A 23,097-nucleotide genomic window follows, 5' to 3' on the forward strand; every position below is an offset into this window, starting at 1 on the left:
TTATGACAGACCATTGCGGTAAACAGCGTTTTTTGAAACAATGTTAAACGTTTATTTACTTTCAAACTAGTCTCAAGCTTTTGACTAGACATCGTTTGATTAATCTTTGATTAAGTAAATAATACTGACTTTTTTGTGGCAACAGCATGAGTGTTTTTCTTGCCAAAGAGTTGATGGAAATTGCCTCAAGTTGGACATACAGTTGTCTTTAAGTTGATCATAGCAGCACAGTATTTATTCATTCTCTCCCACTATTTTAATTCTAATATGGTTGCAAAATACTCCAGGCTATAGAAAAACAGTAGTGTAATGATTCGGATCATGTCAGTGGTTTGATCAAAAGTCAAAATTAGATCTTTAATCTAGATTATGGTCAAAATTGAAGCTTTTTTTATACTATGATGAAGCAAGTAAATTGTTATGAAATTGGAAGACCAGCTAGAAGTTTTTTTTCTGAAATATATCTTTCTTTTTAACAGTTAACAGTAAGTTTTAATGAAAAACTAATCCAAGAAATCGCTGTCTGGAAAAATGTGCTTTCAAAGTTTGTCAAAAGAACCGAATCATCATGGAGCGGTACCAGCTCGAGGGAATTATTAGAGAAGTCCTTATGGAACAGGTATGAAAAGTTGAGCAGCGTATAAGCAGCTTTAATTGCAGCATTCAAACTGTTTGAATTGCTATCAGTTTATCAAAAAGAGACGTTCTTAAAATCTAAGAGGCTTATTAACATTGACTTTTTTCTCTAATCATACGTAAATGAAAGTCATGGCATACTTCAATTGAAATTCAAAATCTTTTGCTTTTGCTCTGCTCAAAAATTGTTTTCATGTTGGTACATTTTATGTTTCAGTTTTGCAACATCAAATTACGGATTCTTTTTGTCTTTTTTATCTTTTCTAACTTTTTTGCCTTTTCTCATTCTATAATAGCACTTTCTCGTTCATTTTATTGTATTCTCGTTTAAATTTTTTCCAGCAAGAAGATAAATGCCGTAATATTTTTCAATATTATCCTCATCAAAAATTCTTAATATCAATTTTTGTATCATGCTTGCAAATATCTCACTATTTTGAAGCCAAAACATGATGACAATCAAAGGCCACATGCATTTGTGGGGTGTGGATGAGACAACAAATGAACATTTTGCACAAAAGTTTGCCTTGTTGGACAGTCTGTTTTCAAGTGTGGCAAGATGTGTCAATCTAGGCAACGAGAGTGACGAGGATAGACTTGTCTCAGAATCGATGCTTGCTTTTGTACCTGAACAATACGAAGCATTTCTCAAAGCCAACAGGTAGCTTTAGATATTCCTTTTTATCTGTCCGTGAATCAGGCCGCCACCGTTGCTGTAAACCTCTGCACTTTTGCCATCTTTACAATGTTGAAAATGTATGCCCATCATAGATTCCCTTCTCAGAATACCGAAGGTTTTTGGATGAAACTTTGAACTAGAAGCTGTTTTCTATGATTATAGCAAGCTTTTTTTCAGCGAGACAGTTTACACTTGTGATTTCGATCCAGGGTGTGTAATCAATTGTTTTTTCCTTACGGGAACAAAAGAAAATAACCAAAAGTTTTTTCAATAGCCCTTTGCTGTAAGGGAGTTCGTACACCATTTGAAAGTGTGTGTAAGAATCATTTTATTTTGTGTAGACGGACAAGTGGAGTCAGTTTATGTTTTGTGTATGTTAGTGTTCTTAATTAAAACTTTATTTAGCAGACACTAGATGGTTCTGAGTTTATGACTGTCATAGGTAGATATCCGTTCTTTTGAGGTGTACGTTGTCCGGAGGTATCACTGTAATTTTGTTTTGTCAAATTTTATCCTATTCTAGGAATGCAAGCACGCTTCCAAGGCATTTTGAATTCACCTTATTCAAACGATTTTGTGCACTTATTTTTCCACAATTGGACAAGATCAAAAGTTGTGTAGCAATGGCAAATTGCCTTAATCAGTTGCTGAATGTCATGGTCCAATTTAACGTTTTCAAGGTACATTCATATTTTTTGTTATTTGAAATGTTTTTCCTATCACAACTAGTTTATGGTTGCTAAAGTCGTTAACCTCATTTCAAGTACTTAAGAAGCACGTTACTTGAAGCGTTTTTTATCGAATTTAATCAGATTTAAAAATTAAAGTGGATATTTTGGTCACAAGCAATTCCAACCTTTTGTCAAAGCTATTAATTTAAAATTGAGCTCGCATCAAAAACCTTTTTGTAAACCAAGTTATATCTTGTCATTGTGACATAACGTATAAAGAATAAATATGCATGAGTGTTTCTCGTGTTTTGCTGATTTAAAGATTGTAAAACTATCATTTTTTCAAACGGTACTGGGTCAGCAGCTGACAGACTTTAGCTCTTAAGCAATAGCTTAATTGATTCTACAGGGGCGTGGCCTGAAATAGTAACGATAATCCCATTCAATTTAAGGCCATGTTTCGAAAATTCTTCAAACCTCTTTGTGCCAAGCTTTTTACTTCATACTCAGATTAAGAACTAAAATTTTAGTCTGCATTTTTCATGGTAAAAATGCTCGTGATATTGATTTTTCCTATCAAGTCCCGAATTCGTTTTTGTACTTTATATCTTGCAATACAAGCTCAGGAAACTCGTACCATGAAGTCTAAAGTATTAAAAAGAACGAGACTGTAAATTGAATTGGTTCAAAAGGAGCCTGTCGCGTTACAAAAAGCGCTTGCACAATATTTATGACCAACTAATAAATCCAAAGGAATGACCTAAAAATCAATCTTTGAAATTTGATCATCTTTCCAGTGCTATAGTTTTCGTAATATTTTTTCCACATATTATGTATATATCTTTAATCCCGATGTACAATTTTAATTCTCGTAGTTAAATTTGTTTATTTTCGTCATAGGTAAATGACGATTCAATAAATACAGATGCAAATAAAAGCTTTTTGCAAAATCTCACGAAGCTTATCATCCGGATAATCAAAACTGGGTTTGTAAACTAGTTCCCTGAAGTTTGTAATCGTTTTTATATTTGTAATGTGCAAACGAGTAAAGGCAGCATAGTTTTTAAAACAAATATTTACTTTTTAGAACATGTCACTTGGAACATGTAACAAGCAACTTTAGTTTATTTTATTCATTTTGGTGCTAGATTTACAAGGGGCTTTTTGCTTGATGTCCCATGTTACCCCTTGTCGATTATGGTATATCCATCTAGAATAGGTCGGTTACAAGGTTCTGAGAAGCTTTGACGAAGTGCCTCGGTTTCTTCAACAACTCCACCCTTCTGCCTGACTGTTAGTATATCGAAGACCAGACGGTGTACAAAATTATGAAGGTTTCATAATTTTTGGCAAATGCCAGCATTAAATTTCTTGTAAACTTGTAGTTGATGAGCACTTTGTTCCGTTTGTACGCTTTAAGCATGCGTAAGTAATTTGGTAGTTAGTAACTTAATTTGGTACGTATTTCAAATTTGTTACCTAAGGGTGCTCGTGTTAAGTTAGTTTTTCTCAGGTATTGACCATGAGGCAACTCAGTTACCGTTTTGCACTACAGATCAAGCTGATGTCTACACCAAATTCGTGCTATAGCTTATAAAATGGCCACGTTATTGCCACTTCTTAGGACCTTTCAAGCTAAACTGAGATCAGGCACTTAATCAGTCGCAATATTTTACAGGACCCAAGAATTCAACATGATTTTACTACAATGTGTCCAACATTTAGTGGACATAGACCGTTCACTTTTTGACTCTTACATACAAGATATATTAAAAGAATTGCTGGCTCCTGTTAAAAATGAAGGCGTCGAGGTAAGGTTATTTAAGAATTCTAGATCAAACATGCCCTGTAATCATTGCCTCTTCTTCAAACATAGCTGTTAAATAGTGACACGTGTCTATCAGTTCCATGTTGCATTGCACTTCTTAGTTATATAAAATATATCAACATTTTACCAATTGTAAGCTGGAGATTTATTCTTACGCTAGAGTAAAAACGTTCAAGTTGATTTTGGAATTTATGATTTTGGAAACATGCTGGCTCTAGTAGAATTTATAAGAAGTTATTTTATCGTGCTTTCTCGGGATTTTACTTCCAGGATCATTGTATCATTTTTTTTTTTTTGATATTTTTTTACGGTCTTATATCCCTTTTTGCTTTCTCTGTTATTCTAAACTAAACAGCTTTTTTTTCATCTTAAGGAAGCAATCGTGTAAGCTGCTTGATATATATGTACACCATTTATCATATTTAGTATTTGCCAATGTGCTAATAAAGAATACATTTTTGCATTTAGGACAGTAACGAGCTTCTGGAAAAATCAAAGTGCAGCTTGTTCCGCTTCATTATGGACAATTTCGCTAAAGCACGACAGGTACTCGGGAGATCGTACGCTAAATGTTTTAGAGATGTCATTAGAATGCTTGAATCCAGTCTCTTATCAAGTCAGAATTTGCTGCCAACGCATTAAGCATTGTTGCTTGCCCTTTCTATAAAACTGGAGCTGCAAACTTCGATGCTTTTGAAACATCAATACTTTTTTCATTATGGCCTAAGGCCTTATACTTCGAAGAAGTATTTATTGATTCCACAAGGCCAAAGGTGCTCCAGTCTATTTGCAATCGCCATGTATCCTTCTTTCCATTTCTACCTCATGCCTTTTCATTCTTTTCAGTTTATCTTAGCATATGTTCTCGTGTCATGTATGCGATTAGCTCTGTTGCGGCTCATATAACACTCTCTTTTTAAATTTGTACCATAGCTAACTGCTAAAATGTGGAAAAGTATTCATTTATCATAAACATAAGAAAGTTTGATTTTATGGTAGCAAACAAGTTTGTGTAGTTAGAGATGTTGATTTGTGATTACAAGTTTTATCAAGCAGATAGGTTTTTAAAAATTAATAAATTTGCAGTCAATCTTCTTCAAATGAAATACTTATGTTTGTTATCTTTGTTGATAAATTCAATATTTTTGCAGATCGAAGAATTTTTGAAAGAGCTGGTAATTTCTGTTCGTGAATCTCTGTCACATGTCCGTATAGATTCGTTTGTTTTTGATCGGTAAGTTTTATTCAACTATGTTCCATTATCATTTGCAGATGTGACCAACAAAATACGAAATAGGAATGAACTAAAAAATCCCAACCAAATATTGGGCAATACAATTCTATTAATAAAGGCAACGAAGCAGTGGCGGACACTTGGGGGGCGAGGGGGGGGCGACCGCCCCCTAATACTTTAGAGGACAATGGTCTTTTGTTCTAAGACAATGGGAAATGTGACGTAATCTCATTAAAACAAGAGGCTTGCCCCCCAATATTTGATCAATTGTCCGCCCCTGCAACGAAGGCAACGACTAAGTTATAGCTAAGTTATAACTGATTTGTTTCTACGGTAAACTTGAACTCGTTATTTTGAATCAAGATAATAGTATGTTCCAGAGCAGAATTGCAAAAGCTATAAGTTCTGCTGAAAGAAACTATGCGTCTTCTTTCAGTGAAAATTCTGTCGTAAAGGGACTGCCAATACGGAAATTAGAAAGAGTGAAAAAAAGAAATTAAGGCGACAGGGTGAAACCAGTTAATTGGGGTCAATGCAAATTGAAATTTCTGAATTCGTCTAGATTGTAATCTTTTTATCAAAGGACAAATAATACAAAGTTTTGTTTTTTTGGAAGCCGCCTCTGGTCATAGCCAATCTCGTTACAACATATCGTTAATTTATTTTCTAGATGTTTTTAATGCCTTTTTGTTTGTAAATAAATGACATATATCAGATTTTGAGCAATTATTATTGATTTTTTAGTCTGAAGGAGATCATGTCATCTTTATCTGTTGGTCAGTCTTTGTCAGTCACAGACGCATTGCTTAATGAAATGACGGAGGAATACATTGAAAAGCTCAAAGGTAAGCTAGAAATGCTAGAAATGTGTTTGGACTGCATTTCTTGGCGTTGAGTATTTGAAGATCAGGAGATTAAGTTGTTAGCAGTCCATACTTGCAGGAATAGCTTCCTAGAATTAAAGGAGAAACACGCCATTTCACATGCTACATCATTCAAGCAGAGTAATCAAATGAACACCATGTAATTAAACGAACGCCATAATGACAGCCCTAGCAGTTGAGCCAAGCTGTGCGGAAGTAGTGGCAACATTCATAGTTAAGGGTCCTTTTTGTATTCAATACTTAAGGGTCCTTGGGGTCAAGGGGTCAAGGGGTCCTAGGGTCTTATGGTCTGGTTTTTCCAGGATGTCCTCTGAAAGTTGTGTATGCGAGTATTTGTCTGCTTCTTGTATTGCGCGTAAGCTTACTGTAGAAACAGTTATTCAATTTGTAGCAGGTCAATGCCATTTTGCGCAGACATCAGTGTTCTATAACACTACGCTTTTTCTTTTGTACGTTCTCTTTAGTCCTATACATGGTCGTTTCTTCAGAAAACCTATTGAAATGACAGTTTATTATTTTCGTGGTTGAAGCGCCATTTTGCTGGAATGATGGTGGCACTTTTTGGGATTTTTTACATTTGGGCTCGAGGCTGTGAATTTTTGGACAAAGACCAGAATCACTAGAATAGGCGTCAAAAAGCTCATTGGATTACATGGGTATTGTAGCCAGTTGATTTGTTCTAGCACATTTATCTTATTTGGTTTTACCTACTGTTATAGATTTTGTCATATCAGAAGATATCACCGCTGCAGAGTTAAAAGGATTGGAAGGAGAAATACGAAAGCTCTCCCTGATTTCAGAAATGTTTTCAATATGCATGCTGAATACTCGTGTCTTACCAATGAATGGTTACATCGGGGATAACCAGGAGAGTTACTTGAGCATGGTTAAAAGGCTGCAGCTCAACATTTCAGATGTTGTCAAACTGTTTGCAAAGATTGACCAAAAGGTACGGAATAGTCTACTCCAAACAGCAAATTCTCAATATTTGGTTTAAAAGTTTTACCTTTCTGCTGTTTCAACCTTTTAGCTTTTCTTTTTCTAAAGTTTGTCTAACCTTTTCTCATGATGTCCAACATTGCCTGATAATGTGCCTTGTTCAGTGACTAAGCGATTCAGCACAAGGTAATTCGAGCAAGGATGGTTTGGTAGTTCTCTTATTACTGAAAAGCTTACCTTCCACATAGGCAACCTATGATTCGCTAATTCTCTCAATTACATACCTGGCATGTATGACGACTAGCTGCTCGTATTAATTGTGCGCACTTACCTTGTTCTTTATAGGGGAAGACTTGTTTAAATAACCATTTTGCCTTTTTCGTATCTTTCAAGTGACATGAAACCTCAAAGTCGATATTTTCAGATAAACTGTTTATTGGAAAGAAGACAATATCCACCGTAAACTTATAGGTACTATAATATAGTTTCTCAATTAAAGTAACACGACCCTCTTTTGATGTTTTGTGTCTTTGTACTCAGAAGTATGCGACAAATGAAGTGCTCAAATTGGCTTGGAGACTTGTATTGACACAGCAAAGGATTTCTTTGTACCTGTTGCACCATGGCATAATTGACTCGCCCATACTTCCGCACCCTGATTTCCTTGAAGTTGTGCGTTGTCTACCTACAGGTAGCAAAGAATCTACAGATGGATGTTCAAAACGCAGTTCATCATTGTTTGTGAGTATCATTGCATTTCATTGCAGATATTTCCTAATGAATGTAAACTATAATGGGTCATTTTTCTTTAAGAATTTCTGCCATATCTCTTTGGCCTTTTTAAACAGAAGCTTCTTGATGTCATTTTTGTGCTTTAGTCACCTTGTATCTTCAAACATGAAGTATGCATCTTTCTCGTATAACTCTTCATTCCCGATTTTGCTTTTTGAGTCTTAATAGAGAGCTGCTACATTTTCAGAATGTTTACAGTTAATTGCCACAGAAGTCTGTAAATTGAGCAATAAGCTTTTACCCGAGCCAGCATGTTCTACCAAAGTCATTTGAAATGTTTTCACTCCAGGTAAAAAATCTGATCCTCCACTTACAACAGATGATTTTGATATCAGACGAAGGTGCGGTCAATTACTGCTGTTATCAGCTTGACGAATTCATTCTTGGTTGCTTGGATACCAGTGAATTAGTTTACAGGGACCCAAGCATGCTTTCTGTGACAGCTACTATTGTCGAAGAGCTTCCCTGGTTGAGTGACTATATCAGAGGAAAATCAGTTAGTATTCTTGGCCAAGTGATATTCGATGTTGTTATGAAACAGTCCCAGAAGGATTTCAGGTTAGTCATGAATCAGATGATTTTGAAAAGTTTATTCACAAGAAACTGCCTTTTCATGTAAGCAGGAGCATTTTGCAACTGCCTTTAGTATTTCCATGATCAAAATGCAACAGCAAGAGTTTTTCGAGCAAAGCCCGACTTGAAGCGTTTAAAAAAACTACTTGTTTCTGGTGCCCGTCGACTTTTGATAGCTTTCCTTTGAACTTTCTTTGAATTGAAGCACAAAATTGTTGGGGGAGACAAGTCGAGTTCTCTTCTGAACTGAAGCGAGTTTCTTTGATCCGCGGGCTTTTCGTATTTCATGACATAGATATCTCCCATTAATACAGTTTTGTTTTTCAATATTCTAGGAAATATTTATCCTGGAAAATGCTATCAAATTGAAACATCATTTTTTCATTTCCTATTTCATACCGCTTCAATATTTGTAAAGAACTTCTAATCATATATAATACAAAGTAGGGTTCTTGGAAAACGGTCATTGTTTTTCTCCTGTAGCTGTTTAGAACTTTCTGCAACTAGACCATTTTTCACGTGCTCGTGTAGACTCATTGCATTTTTTGCTGCACGCGGGACTTGATACCTGGCCGCTTACCTGTCTTTGCTGTTGACATGAAATCAATTTTTATTGTCCTTAAAATTATCTTCTTTGTCATCTAGGGTGGATCAAGTTGGAACAAGCACTGATTACGACAAAAATGATTCAGAAGTTTTTTCCAAACTAATTATGTCACCCGTTTTCTATGACAACGAAGCCATTCAAAATGCGTTCTGCGATTTGTTGCCAAAGAAAACATGGTCATTGTTAAAAGAGAGCTTCACAGATGGTCTTAAAGCAACACTTGAAAGATCCATAGAGTGTCTTAAATCAAGTGGGGATCATAATATTATGGAAAGCAGTCAGTCAGAAGACGGGACAACACTTATGGATATCAGCCTGCCTGAAACAGATGGTAGGATTGATGGGCAGTTTGAAGATGCTTGTGATAACATTATCACAACTTTGCTCGGCATCTCTAGTATGTCTGCAACATATACACCAGATAAAGACGAAACGGAGACAATCACGCATGTTTTGCAAACAGATGTGCATGCACTTTTAAAGGTATCTACTTGTAGAAAAATCCTCAGTACCTATTTATGATGTTGTTTTCTTCTCTTCAACATAGATCTTTTCAACATAGATCTGATATATACCCAAGAGGCTTTTCAACATAGATATGATATATACCCATTTTTGTCTTAGTCGTCTTTTTTCATTATTGTAGGTTTTATAGGTGTTTTAGCCTATAAGAAAACTGTTTATCAAAATATTTTGGTTCCTTGGATCATTGGTTAGGTAGAATAATTTTAACTGTTGCCGTTCTACTAGTATTTTTGTTTTCTTTTATAGTTTTCAAATATTTGGTAACAAATGAAGTAAATCCTCTATTTAACCCCCTGCTGTCTTTAATGTCCCGATTTAACACTGTTGGTGTGAATAAACGCCATTTTTAGAGCATCGCTCGCAGTTGGTCATTAAATGTTGAAAAATGGTCTAGAATGAGAACGATAATTTTGCTCAGTATTTCAACAGTAACAAGGGATATCCTTTACATGAACTGTCAGTTGAAGGTTCATTGAATGTGGATCCTAAAAAATGTAATAAAAGTTTAGTTTCTTATAAGCGTTCTATGTCTGTTTAATACAAGAATTGCAGATAAAGATAACGAGAAACCCATAATTGATCTGAAACATGACATCCTGAAAGTCTGATGTAAAGAATTTAAAAACGTATTATTGCACCAAATAGTAGTTTTGAAAATAACAAACATTTAACAACATGCTAGGCTTTTTTGCCATATTTGGCTATAAAACGTCAGAATACTCTAATGTTTGCTTTTCTTAAAGGCATTTTCAAATTTTGTACCAGTTATGTTGTCTCAAATTTAGCCAAAAATAGTTACAGTTGTGTTAAACTGATCAAATCTTCTTTGTTGTAGGTTATTGGTATTATGAATTTTGAATGGCTGTCAGCTGAGAATGCAGCACGTTTGATCGTTTCAATCAAAATACTACTTTTCAGAATTGTTTTCTTGCTAAAGGTAAATCTTTAATATTCCATTAATTCACGTACCCACAATTGCCTTATTGAACCAAAATTCAATAGAACAGCTAAAATTGTTTTGTTGTCATGACAGTATTAGCAGCTATAAGTTTGTCAGGAAAACTTAGTCTGGAAGTGTTTATTGGAAAGTTAGTAAACCTGCTTTAGAAAAGGTTTATCCATACCTTCGGAATTCCAATAAAAATTTGAAGAAATATAAAAACCTTCTGGTCATACCTTCCTGATGTGCTTGTGTGGAAGGGGGGAGGGGGTTGGGGGCTGTTTGAGGAAATGTGAGGTTAGAACTGGCAACACAACTGTTCATCGCGGAAGATGCGTTTTTGTTTTATGGTGAGGAGGACTGGGTAACTTAAAGACAGAAGAGAGAGAGAAAGATTCATCTCTCGAAGGTTTTCTTCTTGACAGAACTGTTCAGTAAGGATTTTAGGCTGCACCAAATCAACATTGTTGTCTTCAGAAGAAATATGTTTTTACAATTTTTTAGCCAGAATATTGAATTTTCCTCAAACAATTCTTATAATCCTTATGCTATAAAGCTGAAAAGTTTTTAAAGAGAATTTGGAATAGTAAATCAGCTGTTATTCCTTTCTGTAATGGCTTCAAATATAAGACCGAAGCTAGGGAAATGGTCATTCCGTTGACTTACCCTACATTATCAACTTCAGATCATATTGGAATTACGAGGAGCAACTGAGTGACAACCCATCCAGCAACAACAATTTTTGTTGGTGCAGTCTAAAAACACTGTATTTCAATTACACATCTGGTGTGAGTTTCAACTAGCATTGTTTCTTGAAACGTCTGTGACCACGAGACATCCCTATTGCCAGACCTCAATAGCAGTATTCATATTCAAATGAACCTCTTACATTAGAACCCTGTGTACCAGCCCGTTACTCCGCAATACCTATGTGTATTGTAGTGAAAACAAACTTGAGTTTTGAAATCGTATCTCCCTATTTACATTGGTTTAATGCATCAAAGCTTAAGACGAAGATAAGTTCTTCTTATTGGGATCAAGAAGTAAATAGCATTGCTTCTTATTCCTAGTTGTCAATAATTGAGTTACTGACTATTGTCTCAGTAATCATTCAGTATCTTTATATTTTTGCCAAAACATTTGTTTGCCTACGTAACAAGAACAGCTGCTATTCGTTATGTATGCATAGAGAGTGCAAGCTTGCTTGTTATTTCATGCTATCTCAATTTCAGCCATGTGATGACTGTGGAAAAGCAGATGTAAATATCTTCTATTTGTTGGAAAGATTTACATCATCAACAATTATTTCAAATCGTTTAAATGTATGGAAACTGATAGATCCTGTACTGCTATTACAATATTCTTTATGCATGGTTGAAAGGTTGGTTCATCAGGTATGTACTGTTCGGTTCCTGTACAGTTAGAGTTCATTCATTCATTCTTCAACTCGATAATGCAGCATGGCTACTGGGAGATAGAAAAGTCTCCTTATAAACGAGGCAACCCCCCTTCTCATTGTCTGCGAGCTTGTGCGTATACATCGTCACGACGGGCTAGGATTGAATACCATTGATAAACTGGTCTTCAGTTCCCAAAATGAGCTGGCTCCGCACTACTTTTGTGAGGTCCCCATGCGAATTTCGCAATGCTCACCTTGCATCCATTTTAATTCATGTATCGACGTTAGGTTGCCCTAGGAAAAAGATCGAATTGTGGCCAGAAATTATTTTTAAAGGTGCTTAACTTTTAAATAGCCTCTCCGTAGACTGAGAACATGAATTCCACTCTGTGTTGTTTAACAAGTACTATTAACATCTTCCTTTTACATGTTAATTTTGATATCGTTTCGTTGTACTCAAGTTCTAAATATTTTCAAAATAATTTTTTAATGTGATTAAATTACTAGCTTTTTAATTTACTTTTTACGGATTTAGTTAATATTTTTATTAGGGGGGAGGACCCATGAAAACCAGCTTCACAATTAGCATAGATATGATACATATATTAAATATACAATATTTGAATATTATGCATGTTCTTCCACCCCAAAAAGGGGTATTAATCTTTGCACGTTTCCTTTGATATCCAACTGCACACATAAGCACGTGCATACCATGTCCAATTGAGTCGAACTGAGTTCTTATTACATCGACTTCTGTTTTGTTGCAGTTCTGTTACCATTCTCTCTACCAGAATCTCTGTTGTTTAGATACTTCTGTTTTCTTTACATCGATCTGTAAAATGTATCATGTTTTGCTGTATAGAACTGAACGGTTTTAAGTTCCACCTTTGTGTTCCTCGCTTAATCCAATTTAGGCCGCTGTAGTCTGTCTCATATAAATTATTCTAAAGTATTGTGGTATAGGAATAGAACCATTTTATGATAATTTATTCGTTTGTTTTCTTAGAACTCTTCAGAGTTACCAGATGTAGTCTACTTGTGCATCCAGAACATTTGGTATCTTGTTTTGAATGTTAAGAGAAGTAGGACGGGTGAATCTGTATTTGAAAGTATAAAGCTCAAGGTAAGCTAATTTTAATAGAATTTTTTAAGGACTAAATTCGAGACGATTCTTATAAGTTCAACTGACTCGCAATATGAGAGAAATAGTTTCCGTTTGAAAGTTTCCTTCCAGTATATTCTTAATAAAAGTTCTTAAAATTTCCATGTATTGAAACTGTCCCGTGATATCAGGGGGGAGGGGGTAGGTGTCGCCCCTCGTCATCCAGTGACATATCTTTTTAATTAGCAATTTGACCTATTTTTTAAAAATGTGTTGACAAATCTCAGATGAAGTTCCGTGAGGAGTCATACCTGAATTACTTGACACACAAATGCATAACAATCTGGTACACATCACAATAAAGTACACACCTTAACTTAAATCAAAACAAAAACAAAATAGCAGTAGTTTTTGTAAAGAGCTTTATTTTAATTGTGTCTAGATGCTAAAAATCGCGGAGGAGCTTGCAAGAAACCCAGACGAAGCATCCGTTAGAGTTTTTTATGCCTTAACATCTGTGGTTCTGAATGTGAGTAGCCATTTTTATGTATATCTAGAGTATATAATTCGGGAAGGGGACTAAGTTTCTAGAGCATGGAATGGGTGCTTTGACATGTAAGGAAGCTGAAGTCAGGTGAACAAGGCGCTGAACTATATGAACATTAACTGCTTTGGTAGTAACTCCAGCTTTCTTACACTTGCCATCAAATACCGCTTTTGAGAAAGGATCATATCCGGGGTTTACCTTGGAGAAGAACTACAGGTATGTGCCTGCCAGAAAAATATTTTATCCCCCCGTCTTTGAATAGAATTCTGAAACCTGATACCTGTCTTTGAATAAGATACAGAAAAATAGTGGTCCGGCTAAGCATAATTTGGCAGATAATACAATTTGTGAATTGATATGGAAAGTTAAATTCTTCTTGTATTCCAAATTCGAGGTTTGAGATATTACTTGGACAACACTGTCATTTCATGGAGTTTTCAGCTGAAAATGGGACCCTGTTGGCAGGCATACCCCCGGGTAGTCAGTGTTTTACGTAAACCCCCCTCCAGGTATTTACCATTAAGCAACTCAGATTATTAAATTATTTTGTTACCTATAAATATAGTCAAAATATGCGCAATAATGAAATCATAATAATTTTCAAAATAGTTGTGATATCTTTATCGAATCTGTTGCACCATATTTTTAAAAATGTTTCTCCAATTTTTTCGATTTTTTTCGTACAAGTAGCAGCATTGCTCATAGGCTTTAGAAACCCTTGTGAGGTTTGGAAAAATGTCTTCATTGCTTCAAGCCAGTGTGTCAATTGTAGCGTGTCGAACCTTACAACGGCTGACAAAATACTGATATGAATTCAGCATTTCTGTGATTTGATTTGTTTAGTCCAAGTAACACCCTCGCCCCCCAAACATGCTGCTTGTACAAACACCCTGCCTTGAAAGTATAAACTAGAAAATAAACTGCGATTTTATTTTAAGATTATTTCATTTATGACTGTTGTTTTCGTTCTGCAGACAATTCAGAATAAAATTGTAAAGAGGCGAGCATTGACAACGGGTCTTGAATTGATATATCCGATCGTCGAGCAAATGCTGGGTGCCGTTTCAACAGAATCGAGGGTTTTGGTGGAACACAAATTCACGGAAGAGAAAGTCAAATTTCTTGTCCTACGATGTTACTGCAACTTGTATTCTATTTGCCTCATGATGAAAATTGCAGGGTAATGCCTTGCTTTTTCTGTCGTAGTTGCTACTAGATACGCACCCAGACTCAACAGAAAAGCCTTCACCCAACAGTCGTTCTAATACGCTATATTGAATACCTGCTATCACAAACATTCACTATCTAGAGCGTTTTTCTATTTCCCCTTAATTTAGAAGGAAGACGTAAATAGAAAAGCCATTAGTTACCACCGCTGCTCTTATCTCGAATATTTGCTGCATCGGACACTTGTCTATTCCCTTGGAGGAAAGATGGCCCGTTATCTTGAACAAGGTGGAGAAGCAGGCCAAAAATGAGTTGTTATTGCCGTATTAGCTTAGACTTTCGACAAGCAAGGATACGTATTGAATATTTGAAGAAATTTTATCATTTTGATGAAAATAGCATTTTGCCGTGTGGCTGTGTGGATTTTAAGTTTGCATATGTTTGTTATGTATTGAATAAATAGAGAGCAAAACAGTTTTAGAATCCATTGAAATGAAATATAAGACTGATTAGAGGCCTTTTTTTACAGGAAAGATGAACGATTCATCTCACTGGTGGAAGGTTCAATGCTAGAAGAAATGATCAGCAATGCGTCGTACGATGTTAGAGATATTTTTTTGAAGGCTGAAAATGAATTTGACATCGAACAGTCCATGTCATTAAAATTTGAGGTAAGAGATTGTAACTTGATATTAGTAAGGCTGTTATCGAATCTCTGAAAATTAGATCTTAAAATGAGGTTTCATTTTAAAAATGAGGTACTTTGTAAAGTGATTGTTCAATCTTATCACCCCGTCTTTGTATCACCCCCTCCTCGTATCACCCCCTCCTCGTATCACCCTCTCCTCATATCACCCCCTCCTCGTATCACCCCCTCCTCGTATCACCCCGTCTTTGTATCACCCCCTCCTCATTTCACCCCCTCCTCGTATCACCCCCTCCTCGTATCACCCCCTCCTCGTATCACCCCCTCCTCGTATCACCCCCTCCTCGTATCACCCCCTCCTCGTATCACCCCCTCCTCGTATCACCCCCTCCTCGTATCACCCCTCCTCGTATCACCCCGTCTTTGTATCACCCCTTCCTCGTATCACCCCCTCCTCGTATCACCCCCTCCTCATTTCACCCCCTCCTCGTATCACCCCCTCCTCGTATCACCCCTTCCTCGTATCACCCCGTCTTTGTATCACCCCCTCCTCATTTTACCCCCTCCTCGTATCACCCCCTCCTCGTATCACCCCGTCTTTGTATCACCCCCTCCTCATTTCACCCCCTCCTCGTATCACCCCCTCCTCGTATCACCCCCTCCTCGTATCACCCCCTCCTCATTTCACCCCCTCCTCGTATCACCCCCTCCTCGTATCACCCCCTCCTCGTATCACCCCCTCCTCGTGTCACCCCCTCCTCGTATCACCCCCTCCTCGTATCACCCCCTCCTCGTATCACCTCCGCGACATGTCACCATCTAAGTATAAGAATTTAATACAAGATTTGATAATGGGAGGAGGACGCCTCATATTTCTTCTTTTTATAACACCTGAAAACTAACGTCATTTTTGCCTTTTTTATAGCCGCTAAATGTTTTGAGAGAAGTAGATTTCATTTTTTAAACTTATGAAAATATAATAACGCTTGCTTGGTTGACGAATAAACGATTTTCTCTATGATGGAGGGAACATTGAAAAAGGTTTTAGTGGTTCTACTTATTCCCTTACTTCTTAATCTGTAGCTGAATTCCAAGGTTCTTTAGTTGAAGTGAAAACGTGACTGTCCGGAATACACAGACATTATTTGTAAAGGTCTTGTGGAGGAGGGGGTTGGGGGGATTTGTGGGGGATTTAAAATGAAATTTTTTGAGCGCCATCCATGAACATAGGGATTTTTGCCATTGACTTTTCATTTGAATATTGTGATGCGTTATCTATTTCTATCGATCTTTGAATTTTTTAGTTAGAGTTTCATTGAGGATTTTGCTTTTTAGGTTTGTTTAGAGTTCTTGCAAATGATATCGAGTTTTGAAAATTGTCAAGAAGTTGATCAGTTACAAAGACTGGATTTCTCTGGTTCGGTTTTTAGTTGCTTGTGCTCTATTCTCGAAAAATCGAGCAGAGGTATGATGAAAAAGAATTGATTTTTTATTACTTGCTTTTGATGTTGTCAGTTTTTGTATTTTGTATAGCACGGTCTGCAAGCTGAAGAGCTTGGCCTGTTATCAGAAATTGTAATAGCCCTTTGCAATAGAGCCAGTTGGAATCTTTGTTGTTTGAGGAAAAATACTCTTTGACGAGAAACAATGAAGTAAAAATGTTAATAATTGACTGTAAAGTTAATCTGTAGATGATATATACATAGAGTTCAAAGTGATGACATCAAAAAAATCTATTTTTAGAATTTTTGTATTTGGATTCCATAACCTGAAATATTATCATGAAATACATCTTAACATGAAAAATTAGTCAATTGTGTTACTAATTGGCAGAGATATAGCCACATGTGTATTGGATCTTTCCCCATCAAATCTCTATATTTGTCTCTTTTCATAACCTTATGAACTGAGCCAAAATAACAGTGATTCGTTTGCAAACTTCAAGTCTTTCTTTGGTAATATCTCAACAGATTTGAGACATATTTGGCAAATTTTGCATATTTGCAAGTATTTCGTGGTGATCTTTTAAGTTATGTAGTTAAAATTCAAAAATTCTAAAAATATGTTATATTGGTGACGTCACACTTTGGAACTCTATTGCCGAGAGAAGACGACAAAACCATTGCTGACTCTCAAATCGATGCTGTCTCTCAAATTATCAAAGAATATTCTCCTTATAGGCAGGGCATTCCTCTGAACCATCGACCGCATTGCCTAACCTTTGTTTTCTCGGCTGATTATGGAACAATATGGTATAACGAATTATTTAAGCCCTTACAACATTTTCAAAAATTCATTAAAGTCACGTTACCGATGACGTCAAAAAGGTTATGTTTCCTAGACTCAAAACCATTGTAACTTTATAAGTATACATCTGACTTCAATATAAATGCTAGATTCGGGCTCGCCTGAAGAAAAGCTTTCCAATGATATACACACATCAGTATTTTAACGATGTCAGCAATTTTCAATGATGACGTCATCACTTTCAAAATGGCCGTCGAACAGTACATTTTAAGACAAAAGCTCTGATCTAACCAACTGCATTTCTGGATCGTTTTGTGGCAATGTTTTTTCAGGTAATTATTCTGCATCACTCAATTTAACGTTTAAATCCCCGAAGTGCCCCCCTCACCCTCGAAAAAGCCCCCACCCTAGAACTATAAATTGTCAATGAGCCCCCCTCGATTAAGCCCCCCTCGAATGAGCCCCCTCGAATAAGCCCCCACTGCTACTATAAATTCTCAAATGGGACTCCTCAATTAGATGATGTTTGCCATCTGAGGTTGCCTACGGCGTTTTATTGAATTTAATGTCTACAATAATTGTATAACCCCCCTCGTATTAGCCCCCCCCCCCCCCTCGAATAAGCCCCCATCCAAAAATATAAGAAATGGATAAGCCCCCAGGGGGTTAATTCGAGGATTTACGGTATATATTTCCCTCAAATCCATTTACCGCCAGAATCCTCCGATGAACTGAAGTCATTAACTTCCCGTTCATTCTCTAGTTCATCAGAAAGTTCAGTGCTACTTAGGTCAGAGTCTACCTGGTCTGTTGTTTCCTTGTTTTCGTTACTTGCACTGATTTCGTCGACACTACGGGCCTATTTCGGTACCTCTGTACATCTCTTGCATTTCTTTGGAGCAGGGAGATTTTCACTGCCACTTTCGAATTCTGCCCCAACGCTTTCTGAAAGTCGGCTCTTGTTTTTCCGTCTTGACTTCAAAGAAGGGGGCACGTGAAGCAAAAAGATTTCAAGGAAGACTCTTCAGAAGACCCTTCCAGCCACAACTTTCGAAAGAAAGTCTTGACGGATAGTTCTACGCAACGCAACCAGCAGTAGGCTATCTTCTAGGAATGTGAATCAAAAGGGAGTTAACTATTACTTTCTTTTTGTTATACATTTTAAGTCTTGTTCCACATATAGACAGGGAATTTTTAACAACAATCGAGCAAAGTGCCTAACCTTAGTTTTTGCTCTTGATTCGGGTACTTTAAGTCATGCTGAGTATTTTAAGCCTTGGATGCATTTTTGTAACACAATAGAAATCACGTGATCGATGACGTCATTTTCCCTGGTCATTAAAATTTTTAATTCTCTTTTTCGAAAAATCGCTCCAACCATCTTGTTTGGCATTGTAATAGGAGCAAAAAGTTCTAAAGAATAAACTCTATCAGACCTGCAGATAACGAGTTATTGCTATTTAAAGTTTGCATGACGTCATCAAAATGGCGGTTTTGCAGTTTTCAAGCACGTGGAATTCAAAGGCTCATGGTCATAATTTAGGTTGCTTTACCTCGATTTTGAAGTTTTTTGACCTTTGTGTTATTCGGCAACTCAATAATGTCATTTGAGCTGATATTTTTGCACGCCTGGGAAACTAAATATTGAACAAAATGCAAGCAGAAGGAAAATGTTCTAGTAAACATTTTTCTTCAAAAAAGCTATACTGAAGAGGAGCTTTCGTCAGCAATGAAAGACCGTCGATTCGTCAGCATTGTCGCTCGGCAATGAACTCCAACTTTTACAGCAGCTAGAGAGTGCAATATTAAATAGCACTTACATGCCAAGCATGACTTCATACCTCTTGCACTCAATCATCACAATTACAGGCGATGTTGCAGTTATCAGAATGTCTGTCGGAATCATTTGAAGGAAACGATGCATCTAGCTTTCTGAGATCGGAAAGTTACGGGAAAGAGTGCAAGTATTGCTCGCAAGCCATAATCCAAAATTTCAAAACGAATTGTTCAATAGAAAGACAAAAATTACATCAGGACCTTTTCGACACAGCTTCATACATGGAATTTTATACATGCGTTAACACGATTCATACTCATTGCGTGATCAGTGTATTTCTTGGAAAGGAATTACATATCAAGGCAGCTTTGAAGTTAAACAAGTCAACGAAGAACGACAAGAAATTGTACCCAAGGCACAAATCGGCCCTCAAATCTAAGTTTCGCCCCGTTGGCATTGATCCTTTTCCCACCAGACAATTAAGAGGCATCACAACTGGTAAGCAGAAGTGTGTCATAGAATATGACCATCAAGGCAACAACCTGTTCCTATGTTTCTTCAACAAAGGGTCATTAAAGGTCCACATAGTTTCTTTTCGCCAATTGATAAAGCGAGTTTGAGTAGAGAAAGACATGTCTTCTCTTTCATCTGTTCATAGAATTTTATTGTTTTAGAATTCACTTTTTTGTCACTGTATACAACCGTTCGAATGAACTCCCGTGCGCCATCCAAGGCTTTCTTAGCAAATTTCTAGGAAATAGCCAAGTTCTCAATATGCCGATATTTTAAATCGTCGTTAATAAGTTTCCCAGCCCTGTAGAAGTAGGATGTGTTATCGCACCCTGTGATAGCATGGAATGCTGGCAGGGAAGAACACAGTTACTTGTCGAGGCTTCTGCAAATGCTTCCAACTTTGACGAATCTCTCATGGTCATAATTGTTAAACCTGTGTGTTTATACGCCCAAATTAAAAGCACAAGAACATCAGTGTTTTTGAGATAAGGACTACATCTGATTCTTGCATTACTGCATGAAGCACAAGCCGAATGTCTACGTCTTTAAGAACACATGAAAACAAGAACAAAGATCTATTACTTTAGACTCTGTATGTTTGTTCCTCTATGACAATGAAGAATACTTAAGGCATAACATCCTATCCTCGCTTTGCACAACCCTCGCAATCCTCTTTACAAGCTATTTAATTTTGCATCTTACATTTATATTTTGATGATGCACGGAACAGTCCGAACGTGTTGCAATAAAAAGCGGCACCGGCTTCTTTTTTCAAGCTCCCTTCTTTATTAGAGTGAAAAAGCTTTTTGTACTTTTAATGAGCTAGACGATCGAAACTTTTTTTCTTTGTTGACTCGTTATCTTTCGAAGCTGTCTTGATATATTTATAATTTCTTTCCAAGAGCTACACTGATCACGCAATGAGTATGAATCGTGTTAACGCATGTATAAAATTCCATGTATGAAGCTGTGTCGAAAAGGTCCTGATGTAATTTTTGTCTCTCTATTGAACAATTCGTTTTGAAATTTTGGAATATGGCTTGCGAGCAATACTTGCACTCTTTCCCGTAACTTTCCGATCTCAGAAAGCTAGATGCATCGTTTCCTTCAAATGACTTCGACAGACATTCTGATAACTGCAACATCGCCTGTAATTATGATGATTGAGTGCAAGAGGTATAAAGTCATGCTTGGCATGTAAGTGCTATTTAATATTGCACTCTCTAGCTGCTGTAAAAGTTGGAGTTCATTGCCGAGCGACAATGCTGACGAATCGACGGTCTTTTATTGCTGTCGAAAGCTCCTCTTCAGTATAGCTTTTTTGAAGAAAAATGTTTACTAGAACATTTTCCTTCTGCTTGCATTTTGTTCAATACTTAGTTTCCCAGGCGTGTAAATATATCAGCTCAAATGACATTATTGAGTTGCCGAATAACACAAAGGTCAAAAAACTTCAAAATCGAGGTAAAGCAACCTAAATTATGACCATGAGCCTTTGAATTCCACGTGCTTGAAAACTGCAAAACCGCCATTTTGATGACGTCATGCAAACTTTAAATAGCAATAACTCGTTATCTGCAGGTCTGATAGAGTTTATTCTTTAGAACTTTTTGCTCCTATTACAATGCCAAACAAGATGGTTGGAGCGATTTTTCGAAAAAGAGAATTAAAAATTTTAATGACCGGGGAAAATGACGTCATCGATCACGTGATTTCTATTGTGTTACAAAAATGTATCCAAGGCTTAAAATACTCAGCAAGACTTAAAGTACCCGAATCAAGAGCAAAAACTAAGGTTAGGCACTTTGCTCGATTGTTGTTAAAAATTCCCTGTCTAATAGCTTCTCTTGACCTTGCCAGAATACATTACCATTTTAACAAACTTCTGAAAATCTTCTATATCGCTATAACTAACCACTTTTTCTTCTCCAAGGCTGTCCAGCAGTTCAAGGTATCGCGGGCTCTTGATGACTGTCTTCAGCAACCTTACCTTTCCTACGTTGCGGAAATAGGATTTAGAATTACACCCAAATAAAGCATGTAAAGCCTGTAGATTAAGGCAAACATCTCTTCCGAAATGGGAACCATTTGCGTTTTACATGGAGAAAAGCAAAAGCCCAATGTGTCTTCCTTCAGAATCAGTCTTATAACATCAATTTGCTTCTAATTTCGATACAGGAGCTCGTGGCATTTATATCCTTGCAACATGTTTTGGTAGTACACTTCTAAATGACCTCTTGGCCCTGGTTCACCAACTTATACCCAGCTTCAGGAGCAACAAATTTGATTAGGCTGTGCATCCGCGCTCGGTACGTTGGCATCGGCTTGATGGAGCGAACTGCTGCCACTCCGTCTACTATCCAAACAGCAGACTTCGGAGGCATGTCTTTTATCCATTGCCATTCTTCGAGCAAGAGTCGTTGCAAAGTTACTTTGTCTGACTGACATAAAGTTAAACCAGCTGTAGCGATAGCAATTGAAAGAGGAACGGTTGTCATGGGATGAGTGAATGCCTCTTGCAGACTTCCTGCCTTCAAAATGAGTAGTTAAAGGCCTGTTTTTGTATTCCTTGGCCACGGTAGATGTCCCCTTAATCTTTTCCAGATCTGTCTTCAGCTTTGTTTTTTTGATCGGCGTGAAGAATTAAACGCTGCCATTAATCAGGCGATCATTTGTGAAGCGATGCATATTTTCTTCTCCTATGATCGACGCTGCAAGGAGGTCAGTAGAATTCTATTGATCTAATTCTTCACCAGTTAAAGTCGATTTCGCAGGTGTAACAGAAAACCGATTGGTGTCATAGTTTCGAAGAGTTCTCTCATAGCTTCGAAGAGTTTCGAAGAGAAGGCTACCATTATGCTTCTGAAGGAGCTTTGTCCCACCTGGAAGGCTGTACTTCTGAATTGATGATGACTTTACGAAAAAGTATTTTTTCCAAGCCTCGCTAAACTTGCTATGAATGTGGGACGTAGCAATCCAAGTGTTAACCGCATTAACGTTTGCTGAAGCCAGACCAGTATGGACCTGCAGTCCCTTTAGCTTTTTGAATCGCAATAAATTTCCTCTAAATTCTTAATTGTTCCAATCTTGGAATGCTGTAGTTTGTTCACCCTCACCCTGTAATGATTGAAGTGGAATGGAGAAGCAGATGTTGGTATGTCCAGTAGCGGGCATAGTTGATGTGATTCAATGCAAATGTAAGCAGAATCATATTTCGCACTGCTTGCAAAAATAGCTTAGTGTTGCTTTTCTGCACAGCTGCTACCATGCTCAACAAAGCAGACAAATCCTCCAGCTTTGCGATTTCAAGACACTTTTCAGTTTTTTGACGATTTTCAAGAATGAACAGTTTTTGCATCAATCTGCCATTGCTTATGGGCATTGACTG

General features: G+C 37.0%; 1 protein-coding gene across 3 annotated transcripts in view; it reads left to right on the top strand.

The window, feature by feature from the left end:
- LOC135693959 (unhealthy ribosome biogenesis protein 2 homolog) overlaps window positions 1–23,097 on the top strand; it is a 61,867-nt gene that overhangs the window by 6,170 nt on the left and 32,600 nt on the right. For 2 of the 3 annotated variants that reach the window (XM_065212554.2, XM_065212557.2), the window contains exons 6-24: window positions 480–619; window positions 1,079–1,297; window positions 1,839–1,995; window positions 2,887–2,972; window positions 3,665–3,797; window positions 4,283–4,360; window positions 4,966–5,048; window positions 5,793–5,893; window positions 6,652–6,881; window positions 7,412–7,612; window positions 7,953–8,221; window positions 8,882–9,326; window positions 10,204–10,305; window positions 11,541–11,702; window positions 12,717–12,833; window positions 13,255–13,341; window positions 14,334–14,539; window positions 15,056–15,197; window positions 16,508–16,637. In XM_065212554.2, the coding sequence (XP_065068626.2) occupies window positions 480–619; window positions 1,079–1,297; window positions 1,839–1,995; window positions 2,887–2,972; window positions 3,665–3,797; window positions 4,283–4,360; window positions 4,966–5,048; window positions 5,793–5,893; window positions 6,652–6,881; window positions 7,412–7,612; window positions 7,953–8,221; window positions 8,882–9,326; window positions 10,204–10,305; window positions 11,541–11,702; window positions 12,717–12,833; window positions 13,255–13,341; window positions 14,334–14,539; window positions 15,056–15,197; window positions 16,508–16,637 (3,088 nt within the window). The remainder of the gene's footprint in view (window positions 1–479; window positions 620–1,078; window positions 1,298–1,838; window positions 1,996–2,886; window positions 2,973–3,664; window positions 3,798–4,282; window positions 4,361–4,965; window positions 5,049–5,792; window positions 5,894–6,651; window positions 6,882–7,411; window positions 7,613–7,952; window positions 8,222–8,881; window positions 9,327–10,203; window positions 10,306–11,540; window positions 11,703–12,716; window positions 12,834–13,254; window positions 13,342–14,333; window positions 14,540–15,055; window positions 15,198–16,507; window positions 16,638–23,097) is intronic. The other variant, XM_065212555.2, reaches the window with a different exon arrangement.

This window comes from Rhopilema esculentum, chromosome 11, assembly GCF_057945365.1.
Source record: "Rhopilema esculentum isolate cy_ngs chromosome 11, ASM5794536v1, whole genome shotgun sequence".
NCBI classification, from domain to species: domain Eukaryota; kingdom Metazoa; phylum Cnidaria; class Scyphozoa; order Rhizostomeae; family Rhizostomatidae; genus Rhopilema; species Rhopilema esculentum.